This window comes from Cyprinodon variegatus, unplaced genomic scaffold (assembly GCF_000732505.1).
Source record: "Cyprinodon variegatus isolate N-32 unplaced genomic scaffold, C_variegatus-1.0 Scaffold483, whole genome shotgun sequence".
NCBI lineage: Eukaryota > Metazoa > Chordata > Actinopteri > Cyprinodontiformes > Cyprinodontidae > Cyprinodon > Cyprinodon variegatus.
The window spans coordinates 646,863-661,976 of NW_015150936.1; the positions used below are offsets into that span (position 1 = coordinate 646,863).

Genomic DNA, 15,114 nt, shown 5'->3' on the forward strand with positions numbered 1-15,114 from the left:
TCAAAAAAGTACTCCAGAGTGTTGTTCAGCATGGGGGTGAGTAGAAAATGAAGGCTAATCATGTTTTGGGTGTACTATTCCTTTAATGTTGCCTCCCAATCACTTAGACATCTGAAAAAAAATATGGTATAAAGAGTTAAGGTAACTTAGGCACCCTGTCTGTAAGAAGGAGCGCTACCGCAGATCATTCATTCCCGCTGCAACCAGACTCTATAATAATGCACTATAACCACAATCTCCTGTAACAACCACTGTGCAACTATATTAGAGTTTTTTATTTATTGACTGTGCAATATTCTGACTGTGCAATATATGTGGATATAATAGTCATACCACTACCTCACCGTTGCTCCTTACCTACTACACTTTAACGTAAAAGTAAATCCACCTGTATATAATCCATCCTGATTGTACATAATTCACCTCAAATCTCTGTGCTACTACCTTGTATTTTTTATTTCTTATTTTTATTTTGTTTTTCATTGTGTGTGATACATGTACACTTGCACCTTAATCCTTATTTATCTTGATATACTGTATATATATTGTTTATTCTTAATGCACCTTTTTCCTCCTTGTTTGCACCTCCTTTAAGTACTATGCCAATATGAGACCAGTGAATTTCTCCACTGTGAAATCAATAAAGCTCATTTAATCTAACCTAATTTACTGAGGCAGCCTGGCAGGACGCAATGTCAAGAATCCACTCATATTCAATTTGCATTAGACATAGCCTGCTACAGTTTAAGGTGCTGCACAGATTGTGCTTGTCCCCTAATAAGTTATCTAGAATGTATCCTAACGTAGACGCATCTTGTGTCTCACATTTTGGGAGTCAGTTTTAAGTGTGATAACATTTATATGTTAGAGGAATATTGAACAAAGTGCTCTTACTGCCTTATTCGGGGTTGTACCTCCAACTAAACCAATAACAACACAGCAGGCCAATGCCACAGCATTTGTTACAATATTTGCAAAACGTCTCATATTATTCAGTTGGAAGAGAGCNTGCAAAACGTCTCATATTATTCAGTTGGAAGAGAGCGGCTCCTCCGTCTCATAAGGAATGAATGGAGGATGTAATGTTCCATCTGAAGCTTCTCCACTTCTCCATCCCTTCATCCCTCCCCTCTCCTCCCTTCTTACTAATATGTGATGTCAGCACCTGTTTAGATTTTTTGCTCTGTTTAATTGTTGTTCTTACATGTTTAAAACAAATAAAAAGATTTGAATGATAATAATATTAATGCTGTCTCTCCACAATTTAACGTCAACTTTTCCCTTCACCTCCTCAGAGAAACCCTGTCAGGTTTCCAGAGCTGGGTGGAGTGGCTGTATGTCTTTTCCCTTTTTTCTCTCACAGGGTGGCAGGCATATTGAGTCCAGCTGGGTTCCATTCCCTCAATCAGTGGTGGCCTTTAAGAAGGAGCAGTCTCCCTCAAGCAGACGGCAGATGGTTGTTGTACTCAGAGTGGTAACAAGTCATCTTAAGAGAAATTTCAGTATTGTGTTTTTTCCCTCCTGTTGGATCTTCTCTGTTTAAGACCTTATTGTCCTTCTCTGCTTCAGGATCCCTTTTGGTAAAGACCGCTGTCGGATCTACCTCCCCCAAGGCTTCCGTTCTGCCCCTTCCTTAGGCTCACCAACTTGGCCTTCAGAACCCCTGGCTCAAACCTGTCCACCCTCATCTCCAAACAAACTGAAAGACCAGTGTCCCCACTCTCCACCCCCAACATCTACTTCCAACCAGCAAGACCGGGCTTCATGGACTCCTACTCAATGTAAACTCCTTAAAACAATCTTCCATAATCCATCCATCCCCTTTAAACAACTTGTTTTCCCTTCCAGTGCCTGCTCCCAGCCCCTGCTCCCTCAGTTTTTTCCAGACTCAGTTGTCTTCACATTATCCTGAAAATAAACTGTTTAAATCTGCTTCTTTCTGTGCGTGTGCCTACTTAAGAGTCCAAGAGCTAGCATTATGACAAACCCCTTCTTCCGCCCAAAGCCACTCAGTGAACAGAAGTCTGTTAATGTCACATTTCAGTCCCGCTATGCTCCCCTTATATCAACTATTAGGGAGGCACAGAAAAGACAGAAACCTCCTAAAGCTGACTGAGTGGGGTGGGCAAAATATGCTAATAGTCTGATAGAACATTCCCTCCTGCTGGATGAAAAGGATTAATATCATTTAGATATAAGAAGCATAGAGGAAATCAGTGTGACTGTAGGTGATCGTATTAATAAAGTGAGTCTGCTGGTCCAGAATACAGCAGCCTTTAGATCTTAAAAAGACTAGAAGCCTTTAGCCTCATGGTTGCACCTTTATCACAGGTGGAGCATGGCGAGCATCTCTTCAGTCCATTTGGNACGTCTATATGAGTTCCAGCTGAGCAAGGCTGACAAGATGTAGTTCTGAGCTCTGTGCAGTCTGTTTTAACACGATTCCCTGAAAAAACAAAACATTGAATTATTGTGAGGTTTGTGTGTTGAGCATCTTTCAGGTATAAACAGGCTTGTCATTCAACAGAGTAAACTATGAACAGCAAAGATGTGGAACGTACCAGGAGAACACATTGGACAGCAGATGTCCCCCACGCTGTACTCTGCTTGATGACATGTGATGGTTTGAACTCTGGAGGCTCTCATTAGGATCAACTGTGAAGAGAGAAGAAATCAGTTTGAAGGACAATATAAATTTTGAAATGATCTATTGTATCTGAATCCTTTCTACAAATATACTCACTAAACTTTGCTGTTGAAATGTATTCTACCAACTCTAATATTGCTTTCATGCTGTACTGCTCTTTTTGGGTCTTTTTTAACGACCTATGTTAGTTTTCTCTCTTTTCATATTAGTTTTTGTAAACTTATCTTTTCTGTTAGGAGTTTTTCCCTATTTTACATTAAAACATTAAAGTTAACGTGAAAGTTTTGATATTTTGGTCTTGCCATACTCCCAGGCTCGGACTGGTAACCTGTGATACCGGCCAGTCCTACTTCCAGCGTGCGAGGGCCAGCCCTCCTTAAATCAGAGCGGCCCCGACACTTACTGTCGGCCAAAGCTCCTAGCTGTGACGGTAAATAACTCAAGGAGCTCAAGAAGTAATCCAATGTTGACTACCTAAATGATGCATGCAGTATATATAGCCCTTCCTTGTCATGCTCATCCTTATGACGGTTGGTGTATGGTGTCATTTTCTATTTTTTTTTAAACTGTAAAATCCTCGCAACAAACTAAATTATGATAAAACTAAAATGCTTTCTTTAAACCAAATTATGATATTCCTCTTATATATGGCGAATTTATGTGCGAATATTTAGCAAAAAAATGTTGCAGTCCTACGTGCATTGTTGCCAGGTTGGGATGTTTCCCAATCTGGCAGTTTAGGATGGCCGTCTATGGGTAAAATAATGTTTTTCTTTAGATTTATGGCCTAAGAGATCAATAGACTTTGGTTCAAATTGGGCGAGATTTCATATTTCTAGGAGGTTTATGAAATTTTTTTGGGCTGGAAAAGGTTAGTCAGCGACATCTGGTGACCCTGGTGATGTGGTGAGTGGCGCTGTCGTTGAATGCTTGAAGATACATTTCTTAATCCACAATGTGTGTTTTCATTGTGTTTCAAATTTAAGATGCACACGTTTGACTGTTTATGGACTGTGGTCCATAAGTGGACCAGTGTTGATGGAAAAATGCCAGGGCCGAAAATCCCAGTGCGAGCCAGGGGTGAGTTCTTGCAGTTTCTTTAATGAATAAACACAGGTAACAGAGGGAGGGATCCAAAAATCCAAATTAAAAATGTAAAACAAACTGGAACCATGGAGACATCAGGGGAAAACAATCACGAGGAACCAGGGTGAGACGAGGTAAGGTGAAGTAAGACGAGGAACCAGCACTGAGGGGACTGCACAAGGAGTGTATTTATGGGAGACTGAACAAAGAGAGGACTAAGGAGCAGATTGGGAGCAGGTGTGAACAGAGCAGCAAAGGAAGGAGACTAGGGAAAAGGAGACTAACACAAGAGCGCAACAGAGGGAAACAACTAAAAACCTTAGAACATAAATACATCCAGAAAATACAACAAAATAGGAATTAAACCAATAAAACTAGAAAACATGGAGCAAAGTAAAACATTACAGAATCAAGACCGTGACAGTTTTCCCTCTACTTAAGGTCATTTGCTAGTATTCATTGGGTCCTCAGTTCATTTCCATGTTTCTCCACTTGTTTCTGTTTAATCAGCTTACAGGATTCTATAGAAAAAACTCACCAAGTGGCTCCTGAGCCTCATTCATTCTGGTCCAGAGCAACCGCTGCAGTAGAGTGATTGGAATAAATTAACTTTTTCTTGATATACTGTGTTTATTAATGAATTTGTTGGATGTAATAATAAACATCCATCCATTTCTTCTCCTGTGTCCGTGTCAGAGTTACGGTGGGTCTGGTGTCTATCTCCAGCAGTCAATGGGCAAGAGGTGTAGTACACCCTGAACAAGTCGTCAGTCTGTCGCAGGATCAGACAGGGACACAAAACCTCACACACACACACTCACGGATAAGGATATTTTAGAGAAGCCAGAGAACCCAACAGTCATGTTTTCGGACTGTGGGAGAGAACCCACACATGCACGGGGAGAACATGCCAAGTCTATGCAGAAAAACTCTGGGCAGAGAATGAAACCCAGAACCTTTTTCCTGCATGGTAACAGTGCCAACAACTGCACCACCGTGCAGCCCTCTAATACAGGAGGTCTTCAAAGTTTTCCAGGCCAAGGACCCCCAGACTGATGGGGAGATTAAGCGGGGACCCCCTAATTATATATAATGTATGAAATTCTGTTCTATCAAACTGGTCCTATAGTCACTCTATTACAGATGGAGTAATATAATGAAAGTAATCCCTCCCTGGGATTATTAAAGTATATCTGATTCCTGGTTGATGGGACAGGTGTTGTGAATGAAACGGTGCCCAGCTTGAAAGAGCTCCTGTGTGTCTCTGAATGTGAGCATTGATGACTGAAAGAAACCTCCTGCCTCCATTTATCTGTTTACTACAGTCTGTTGAATTCATGTTAATGTGGATTTAAAGACATTTCAGTTAGTGGAAAGAATTGCAGGGGCGGATATAAAAAAAAAATCACCCAAAACTTTCTTGACTAACATGCAGAACCTCCGTGGACTCCCTAGGGGTCGCAGTCTAATAATTTTCTCTAAAATCTTAGAAAACTACAGAAACTGTCTTTTAATGAGACTCTGACGTGTTTTACCGCCACATGGTTTCATGTCAAGTTGATGGAAAATGGTCAGTTTAGATGACATCAGCAAGCATCAATAAAACGAAATTAGCGAATCAGCTCATGTCTGAGTGTCATTTTGATTTTTGCTGCATTATAAAACGTTCGTCTTCAAACAGCCGCTCCCCTGCTTCAGGTTTCTAAATGTCTTTACATGCAGTGATCTCAAACCTCAGCGCTGCTTTCCTGTGACCTTTGCCCAACCTGTCTGATTCAAATAAATCACCTCATTAGCATTAACAGAACAGAGTTGGAACCACTGAGTGATGTAGAAATTTTAATGATTTACAGTGAAACACTGTTAGTGCAGTTAGCTTTATGTTGGAATGTGATGTCACTGACTTTAAGCTGGAAAAACTCTCAGGTCTCCATTACTCCTATTTATTAGAACAGATTCACCTGTTTAGTTTAATGTTGTAGCAAAGCACCTGATGGAGGCGTATCTCTGGGTAACAGAGAGATCATGAACCAACAGGCTGTGTTTCTCCTTCAGAGAGAGACACACTTTGACCTTTGCTCTCTTTATCACCGAGGGAGATTTCCCCTGCTTTATCGGCATTCCTCTAACCAGTGGAGGAGAACTAAAGGGTAACTGAATAAAGCACTTGGAACATAAAACCTACTAAACCCAAGCTCTACACTTTAAAAACTACTTTTTGAGTAAAATGAAACCAAAAACAAAGAATGCATTGAATTACAGCAACATAAGTAAATATAATTCATTTCTCCTGGTAGTAGAAGACCATAGACAAACCCTTTCCCTTTATGTTTTTAATATTCATTTTGCACACAGAGAAAATGTTTTCCCAAATAAGGAGCAGGACATTTTAGCCTAAACAAGAAGCTTTAAATAACAAACCCTCAGTCTGTTTCACAGACAGCCTGAGTTTGGTTCCTTTATTGACCAGTTGATCATTTCATAGGAATCACAGCCGTACGGCACATCCACCATTCAGCTATAAATACATTTACCAGCAATATTGATGTTGTTATCCAAGCTGTTCTTCTCCACATCATTCTCAACGACAGGAGACCTTTTCTCCCAACGGATCTGGACAAATTGTTTTAAAGAGACGTAGAACAAACGGAGCTAGGACACCTAAAGCAGGAAGTCAACATCTGAAAAAAAAAAAAAAAAGAAAACAAACCTACAGTTTATGACCAGCCTGAAGGAAAACAGGCTGCATGATTACAGGAAAACATGTTATTATTAATGAATGATGAAGGGATGATGGAATCTCTGCTTCATTTACTCAGATATATAAAAGTAGCATCTGACTAAATCTGCTGTTCCAGAAATTAAACATTTAACTAAACTTTCTCAATCACTTTGTAATAATATTCCGATGCTCTTCTGGTGCATTAAACAACAAATCATCAAATAAGTTAATAAAGAACCTGGAGATTATTACCTCTGATTTAATTAAAATCATTTTATGACAGACAAGCAGCTCTTTACTATATACTGTAGGTATTGTGTATAAATTAATATTGCATAGCTATAAATTCAGGATACATTCTGCAGGCCAAGAATGAAGCAGAATTATTATCCTAAAGGGGAATGGATGCTGGATCAAGTTAGCCCTCCAGTTGGATATCAGGCGTCGCTTCATGGAGAAAAAAAGATTTTAATAAAAAAGGATCCAGAGTGTGAAAAAGAAACTTCTGCTGTTTGATAAATCATCTTTAAATGAGAGCGATCTGTACAGCACTGACTGAGAACATCCGTACGACGAACAGAGGCTCGTTACTTTAAGCTCACTTCCTCTAATAAACAATAATCATTAATATAAAACAAGATTAAATAGACATTTAAAGTATCAAACACCATAAACCACAACTCATACAGAGCAACCTATAATGAAGTTTTCTGAATAAATATATAAGAATATATCCCAATATGTCTGTTTATGGTTTTGTCTGTTTCTTAATGTGTTTATGATGCTTTAATTTTATTTATTAATACATTTATTTTACTTAATCACAACATTTCTGATCTATTAAAAAAGAAATGCATCCCTTATGCAGGTATTAAATGTTATTTGACATATTTGCTCTCAGGAGGGAACTGTGTCCAATTTTGTTGTGTTTCTGTTCAACTATTCAATATAAAGACTATTTAAATTTAGAGAATTACAGCAGGTAAACTACACGGTTAAGGTGGTAAATTCATGTATAAATTTTCTTACATCTCTGAGAAACAGACAAGAAAATATAGTAACCCCTCCCTCCTGCCATCTTCCAGCAGTGACGTCATGGTGCGGTAAGCCTAGCGCCATTCTCCCCGCTTTACAAGCAAAATCAATGGGAACTACTAGACACATCTGCAATCAACAACAATTATTGAAGATTTCCAGAGGACTTCACCATTGAAATTCACCAGAGCTATAGTGAAACTGACAATGCCCACGTGCATGGCAGCTGGATGCTGGAATACATCGGGTAAAAGTGAAAATAAGAGTTATTTCACCTTTCTGATTCCTGATCCTCCAGAGAAAAAACACGTAATATGTAGCCAACATTTGGAAGAACAATGTTTTCAAGATGACTTGGATAATAGCGCGTACAGCACTGGGACTTGATCAACAGCCGATACCGCACCGTGACGTCACAAACCAGTAGGTGGCGGTAGTGTTCTTTGACAAACATGGATGCCTCCAGTAAAGCACATTCACATGAAAATTACTCTACATTAAAAACATGAATCATTTATTGAACAGGATGGAATAATTTCAGTTTAAAGTACTTTAAGAACTTTGAATTCTGAATATGAACGGACTTTTCCTTTAATCCTTCCTAATTTACCTGATAGAATAAAGATTTATTGATTTATTTTTCATGAAGACTAATCATCTGATACAAAACATGTCAGCAACCGCAGTCTGAGTCAGGAAAAATACTTCCTCCACAGTTACTGACAGTCAGAGAGAGAAAACGAAACCATTATTTGCAAACAAAGTCTTTGAAACTTGACACCGCTTTCTATTTAACAATAATCCATAATTGTTACAAAACCAGGCTGCAAACCAAATGAAACCTTTATGGTCTGTCCTTAAACTTCCTTAGTTAAAAGCACAGATTTTTAAGGGCAGCCGACAATTTACTTCTTTACATATTTGCTTGAAACTTAACAGGCATAAGAAAGAATGAAAGTAAAGTGTGACTCAAATCCAGGAAGCAATTTAGAGACTGTAGCTGTTCCCGACATTAGGACAGACTATCATGTTTTTACATTGTAAGATTTAAGTCATAATTTAGACTTCCCTCCACTGCTGTCCTCAGGCTGAGGCTGCAGTGTTGAGCTGATCGTTACTTTAATAAAACATTTTCCACTTATTGAAAAACATTTTTTCTCATTGTGTTACAATTGAAATCTTATGTTATAAAAGCTTTATTATGCTAAAAATTGTGACTTTATTCTTTCAATAAAAAGAGAAGTCCCAGTATGGCCATAATGCATGTTAATATAAACTTAATGTAATCAATAAACAAGTCCAGCAAACTTACCTTCACCAGACATAAACAATGATGTTTCCTCTGCTGCCTTCCATACTTTCTCTAACAGGTCCAATGAAGAGTCTGCACCTTTGATCCACTGATGGCAGCCAGCCCTCAGCAAATAAAGGAGTATGGTAGGTCGACTTATCATACAATCAGCTTAGTCCCACAATCTGTATTTACATTCTAGAAATCTAAAAAGGGTTTTTATAATAATAAATTGATTCTGACTCTATGAAATAATCAGTGAAGATCTATGCAACAACAGAGCCTTTCAAAGTATCAAAAATTACGTCACCAGATTGGTCATGTTAGAGCTAAAAAATCCATAATTACAGTTCAAGATATCTGCAATCTAGATAAAAAGAAAAGCTTTTATGGACCTTTCTGCCTCGGGCGCCATAGACCTCCATTATTTGAATGTCAGCAGACAGCAAGAAGCCTCCCAGATCTCCAGATGCATTTGAGATATCAAAAAAGTACTCCAGAGTGTTGTTCAGCATGGGGGTGAGTAGAAAATGAAGCCTTACCTAATCTCAATTCACACCTTAGTCCTAAAGGTCACCCCTCCTCTGACCCAAAAACAACCATTCCGCTCTTGAGGTCCAGGCATCGGGCCCCAAAATGAGTAGTTGGTCCCCACAATGTGCTACTTTCCCAGAAAATGGGCTCCACAGGGTAAGGAAACAAGAGAAAACACAACTTGAACCTTTTTTTTTATGATATATGGGGACATTTCATTGACTTACATTCATTTTATAGGGCCTAACCCTAAGGTATACCCAACACTACAGCAAACAAAATTCACACCTTAGTCCTAAACCTAAACTCAACCCAAACAAGAAATATTTACCTTATGGGGACCAGTGGAATATCCCCATATGTACCTGTAATTCTTTACAATCTAGGATATTTTAGAAAACACTCCCCCGACATTGTAAGTGAGACAAGACCACTACAAGATTGTGTGTTAGAATTTTTTTATATGACATCATGGAAGGAGTCAAAACTGTTAAAAAACAATTACAAATGTAATGATATTTTTAATATTACAAGATACAAAATCATTTTTTACAATTCATTCTAGTGAGAATTTACAAGGAAATAAAAAAAAATTCTGTAACATCTTTGTAATCAGAAAAAAAAAACTGCAACAGATTCACAGATATAAGCACAATAAACAGAACATAGGAATACATTGAAATCATAATAGCTTACCGAGTTAGTTAAAGCCAAAGTCCAGAGTTTTTTCAAAGTCACGAGACCTAAACACTTTCTACTAAACAAGGGTGAAGTTGTTCAAAGACACATTGACATTGGAAGCCGGAGCTGGATTCTAAACTGCACAGCAGAGCAAACTTATAACTTTGTGATGTGCATAGGGTCAGTCATAAGATCACAGATGACGCTAGCCATCCATTCTTCCGTCACTTTGAGCTCCTTCCATCAAAGCAGAGACATATACTTCATTTTGCCAAGAAAAATTGTGCTCTCTGCCATCAAGGAGCTGAATAAGTTGTGAATACCACTTGGTCTATTCTGCTTCCTCTCCCTAGATGCGGTGAATCTCCTGCAGCTGATGTGTCTGCAATTAACTCTTATAATTGGATTTTAATGTATTTTATTAGATTGTTGTTTGAGAGCAAACCAAAGGCAAATTTCTGCCATTATTGTGTATGGTAGACAATAAAGTTTTTATACCTATCTACTGTATATGATTTGGTGGGGACAGTCTATATTGGTTGGTGCTGATGCTCTGACAGTTACAGGACCTCAAGGCTTTCGTTAGTATTTTATATCTTGCTAAAAATAGCGTAGAGGATCAGAATCCAGGTTGAAGTTTCCACAGTCTGTAATGTTTAAGGTTTCACTTAATTTGCTGGTTTTGCTCCATTTTCTGGAGTACACAGTAAACCAGTCTTCTACGAGGAGATTTTAGATTTCTTCATGTTTCCTGCTGCTGTAAACCTTTATCAGGGTTTATACAGGAATGAGTAACTATTATTTAATGCTTTTTAATGTTCTTTTAATGCTCTTTAGAAATAATTTTAATGACATCAACAAGTACCCATGACTCTCTCATATATATTAATTAATAACATGGCAAAATCCTCCGTCATCTTTACCGTCAACAGGCTGCAGGCATGTCCCCAATTCCTCGTTTTCCAGCCCCTTTTGCTGAAAATTTGAAATTTCCCCATAATCTAGCCTTTTCTCCGCCTCAAGCTTCTTTTCCGGACATACGGCTTTACGATCAACCGGAAGCAGATCCGAGCAAACAGTTATATCTTATATAATACAAATAGTTTTTATTATTTATTTTATAATAATTTTTTTAAATAAAGCATTTTAATTAATTTTAATGCCAATCAAGGCCTTCATTTAAAAATATTTACAATGACTTTTAATGATTTTTAATGACCCGCAGAAACCCTGTTTATGGTAATGAGATTCATTTTCCAGTAGATATTGGTCCACAGTATGACAGGGATCACAATGACCATGGGGGTACCGGGCTGGTTTGGTCTGAACACTGTTGGGTTAGTTTGATCCCTGGTTCCCAGTTGAGCTCAGTCCTCAGGAGACTCTGGGAATAAAACCATAAATCCTTCAACGGTCTAAATATTCTCTCTACACCAGGTTCTCTTGAATGGACACCAGAGTACAGCTGTGGTTGGTCTTGGCTTACCTCCTGGACCTTTTATTCCTTCATCAACATGGAAGATGTTCGGTGTATTTTATAACCTAGGATGGCATCAAAAGTTCAGGCACAATATAACAAAAATAAAAAAGATGCAATTCTTTAAAAAAACTCGTAACTAGTACAGCATCAATGGGCAAATGTATACTGTGCTTGATAAGTCAAGATGTTAAAAAAGGTATCATGAGTTTTCAAAGAGAAATCAAACTGTCAAATAATCACACACCTGGGATTAGCAAACAAATTACAACTGCTAGGCCAAGAAAAGGCGCAAGCAAAGTATATCTATGTCGCATTGATCCATTAATGCAGACAACGTCACTCGTTGAGCTTCCTTCTTGCACCTTAGTTTGGCGTTCAGAACATCTGAAAAAGAAAAGAGAAAAAACATTTTAGCCTTTTAACAAATTCATGCTCTGCCTTAAAGGAAGTCTGAGCTAAAAGAAGCTAACAGCCTGTTGCATAGAAACCAATTCTATTATGATCTTTATCCAACTGCAGCTGATGGTTATGAAGACAGTCTGACTGAGATTCCTGATGCAGAGACATGATCAGGAGCCTGAGGAGATCTACGCTGATCCCTCAGACTCCATCAGAGGATGGGAGGAGCTCAGTGTCAGAGCAAGTAGACGAAGAACTACTAATAAATTCTACTGAGGAAACAGAAAAACACTGGACTAAGAGCTGTAAAAAAAAGTTAATAAGGTGGTATACATGGAATAATATCGGGGTTACCATGAGGGTGCTCCAAGGCAGCGGCCAAGAACAGCTCCTCCTGACAATTTCTTAAAATGATTCAAACTAGACGTCAAACCCACATCTATGACCGCCAATGCCTGCTGGAGCTACGGTCACAAAATGTTTTAAATCCAGACATTTTTGACCGTTTAAAAAGCTGGACGGATCTCAACAACACAACAGTGGAAAGTAGCTGCTGAAGAAAGAGATGCGCGAGACAGAGAAAGCGAGGCTGCAGAGGGGGGCTAACTGTGAAGCTTTAGAGAAATCCTCCCAGACCTCCACTTCCATCAATCCTGCTCTCCAATACCCGCTCGCTGGAAAACAAAATGGATCATCTCAGACTGGAACTGTCTTCAAGAAAGGAGATATGTAACTGCTGTGCCATCATTCTGACTGAGTCTTGGCTGCATCCACCAATACCGGACAATGCTATTAGCCTGGAGGGGCTAACGCTGTACCGCGGCAATAGAAACAAAGAACTAAGTGGTAAGACTCGGGGTGGTAGGCTCTGTGTGTATATCAACAACATCTGGTTTAAAAATGCAAGATCAGTCATCAGCTTCTGCTCTCCAGACATTGAGTTTCTGATCAAAGGTGCATTCAGAGCAGCCCCCCGCCCCCACCTCGGATCACCTATCTGTCATGTTTATCCCTGCATATAAGCCCCAGATGATCAGGGCTAAACCGACAGTTAAAGAGATCAGAGTGAGGTCTGAGGGCGCCATGGAAACACTCCAAGACTGTGTTGAATGCTCTGACTGGAACATTTTCAAGGCTGCAACAACATATGACAACTTATTAAATATTGATGAGTATGCTATGACTGTGTCAGCCTATATTAACAAATGCATTGAGGACATCAGCATCAAAAACAACATCACCACCCGGGCCAACCAACCACCCGGGATAAATGGAGAGGTTTGGAAATCGCTAAAAGCACTGAACTCAACTTTCAAGTCTGTTGATAAAGAGACACTTTCAACTATAAACAGGCAGCAAAAATGCTGTGGCCTGGTCACACTGCAGGAGAGAAGTTGTTTAAAGTAAAGAATAAACCTCAGTGAGCAAAGTGTGACGGCCCATCACCTCACTGGAACTGGAACGGGATTTGCTTTAACCTTAATTAAACTAGAATGATGTCACTGCAGAGGTATGTGCTCAACAGTTTCAAATAGTGGCAAAGACTTGGGGAAATCTCCTGCAGGGATGGACAGTGAACGTAACATGAAACTGCAGCCATAGCAGCTCTGATATGATTCTGGGTGGAGAGGCCTTTACATCCTGCTTTGTAGTGCAGCCTGCCTTCTGCATCAACTGGTTAAGGTTTAACCATTGGTTAAGTTTTAAAGATTAAAGATTTAAAAATTCAAACTTGTAAGGACAAGCGTTAATATAATGCATGCTTTAGTGGATTAAATGATTAACAACATTTTTTCCTCAGGTTTTCTGCTCTGTTAGTTTCTGTCTACCCAGGTTATTCGTGGAGTCTTATTGGAGGATCAGTGTCAAACTCCTCAATCAAAGTCCTTTCAGTTATAATGAAAGGAAGACCTGAAAGGTGTCATTATCTTACTGTGTCCACAGAATGCAGTTCCTCCCATCTGGAGAAAAGGTTCCTTCTTCGCAGTTTTCACACACGGTGTCATCTCTGCTGGTCCCTGAAAAAACCCCAACAACGTTTTACCCAGAAACACATCAGCAGTTATTCGACATTTAAAAAGCTGTAATTTCATGAATTCATTCTCACCAGGAAGCTTTATTCTCTGTCCAGGTTTACAGGCTGAATGTTTTGCTGCTTTGCTGCATCCTGCACTGTCTGTCCAGCTTTTACAGAAATATCCGTGTATAACATCACAGACTGTGTCTGATATAGACGTGCAGTTCTGCTTGATAGAGAGTCCAGAGCCTGGGAGATTATAACACTCATTGTCATTATTTCAGATGCAGTTAAAATCCAGTTTTTTTAGTTTCTCTGTAAACTTTCTATACCTGGATCACAGGAGAAGCAGGAGAAACACCTGGTCAGGCCGTTGGGTTCGTTCATGAAGGTTCCCGTCTCACAGGGAATGCAGCGTGTTCCAAACTGAGCATCGCAGTCTGTGCCCACCACATTTCCTACAAAAACAGAACAATAGGATTATCTATTTATATCTAAGACTCTGATCAAGGTTGAAGTGAGATTACTCTCTGAGGTGGAGTTATAGGTAGAAGCTACCAGTCAAATTGGACCTAGAACACCTGCTAATGTCCCTCGCCAAACTTCAACCAATCAAAGACAGACAGCACCTGTTAGGAATCCAGTTTGTGTGGGTTGTTTGTGTGTTTTTCTCTCCCTCCACCACCAGGTGCTGCCCTGTTCTCGTTGGCCTTCCTGCACACCTGCGGCTCTTTGGTTCATCACTGAAGAGTATTTGAGCGGCGGACTACTTCGGCGCCAGAGTGTTTGCCAGTTTTGGGTACTCTAGCCAAGCTGAGTTTAGCTGAGTCTAATCTGAGCCTTTATTTCTCTGAGTCTAACTTTGTTTTGTCTTTGCCTTTCGGCTGGAAGCCTTCCTGTGCAACTGGATGCCTGGCCTTCTCCCCCTGGAAGGATTAACAGAGTTCACACTGAGCAGGGGAAAACTTCCACACGTTCAGTTCAAGTCCCTTTCGAAAATCCAAGTGACAGTCCGCTCCATTGCTGCTCAGGGTCCAACAAATGTCTACCTGTCCGCTCTCCAACGAGTTCAAGAACAAGAACCCCCTCAAACGTGAGTCCCGCTTCCACTGTGCTAAAGACTCAATCAGTTTTTCCTATGGCTCATGAATTGATCATTGTGATCTCCTCTCCAGACTTTCCATTTCAGGTTCACCAGTTCTTTGAGTTCCAGATTCAACTC

The 15,114-nt window shown here is 39.6% G+C and overlaps 2 protein-coding genes across 2 annotated transcripts in view; both read right to left on the reverse strand.

The window, feature by feature from the left end:
* The window catches only part of LOC107094453 (tumor necrosis factor receptor superfamily member 14-like), a 12,845-nt gene extending 10,199 nt beyond the window's left edge, over window positions 1-2,646 (reverse strand). Inside the window, exons 1-2 of the mRNA XM_015390043.1 lie at window positions 2,562-2,646; window positions 2,321-2,446 (exon numbers count right to left, since the gene is read on the reverse strand). Of these exons, the coding sequence (XP_015245529.1) occupies window positions 2,321-2,446; window positions 2,562-2,646 (211 nt within the window). The remainder of the gene's footprint in view (window positions 1-2,320; window positions 2,447-2,561) is intronic.
* A 9,066-nt stretch (window positions 2,647-11,712) lies between these two features.
* On the reverse strand, window positions 11,713-14,818 carry LOC107094454 (tumor necrosis factor receptor superfamily member 14-like; the record flags this gene model as incomplete). The annotated part of the gene is made up of 5 exons (XM_015390044.1): window positions 11,713-11,860; window positions 13,809-13,893; window positions 13,983-14,141; window positions 14,225-14,350; window positions 14,770-14,818. Coding segments are annotated over 5 exons (567 nt in total), but the record flags the coding sequence as incomplete, so codon positions are not given.
* Between the last annotated feature and the right edge of the window lie 296 nt (window positions 14,819-15,114).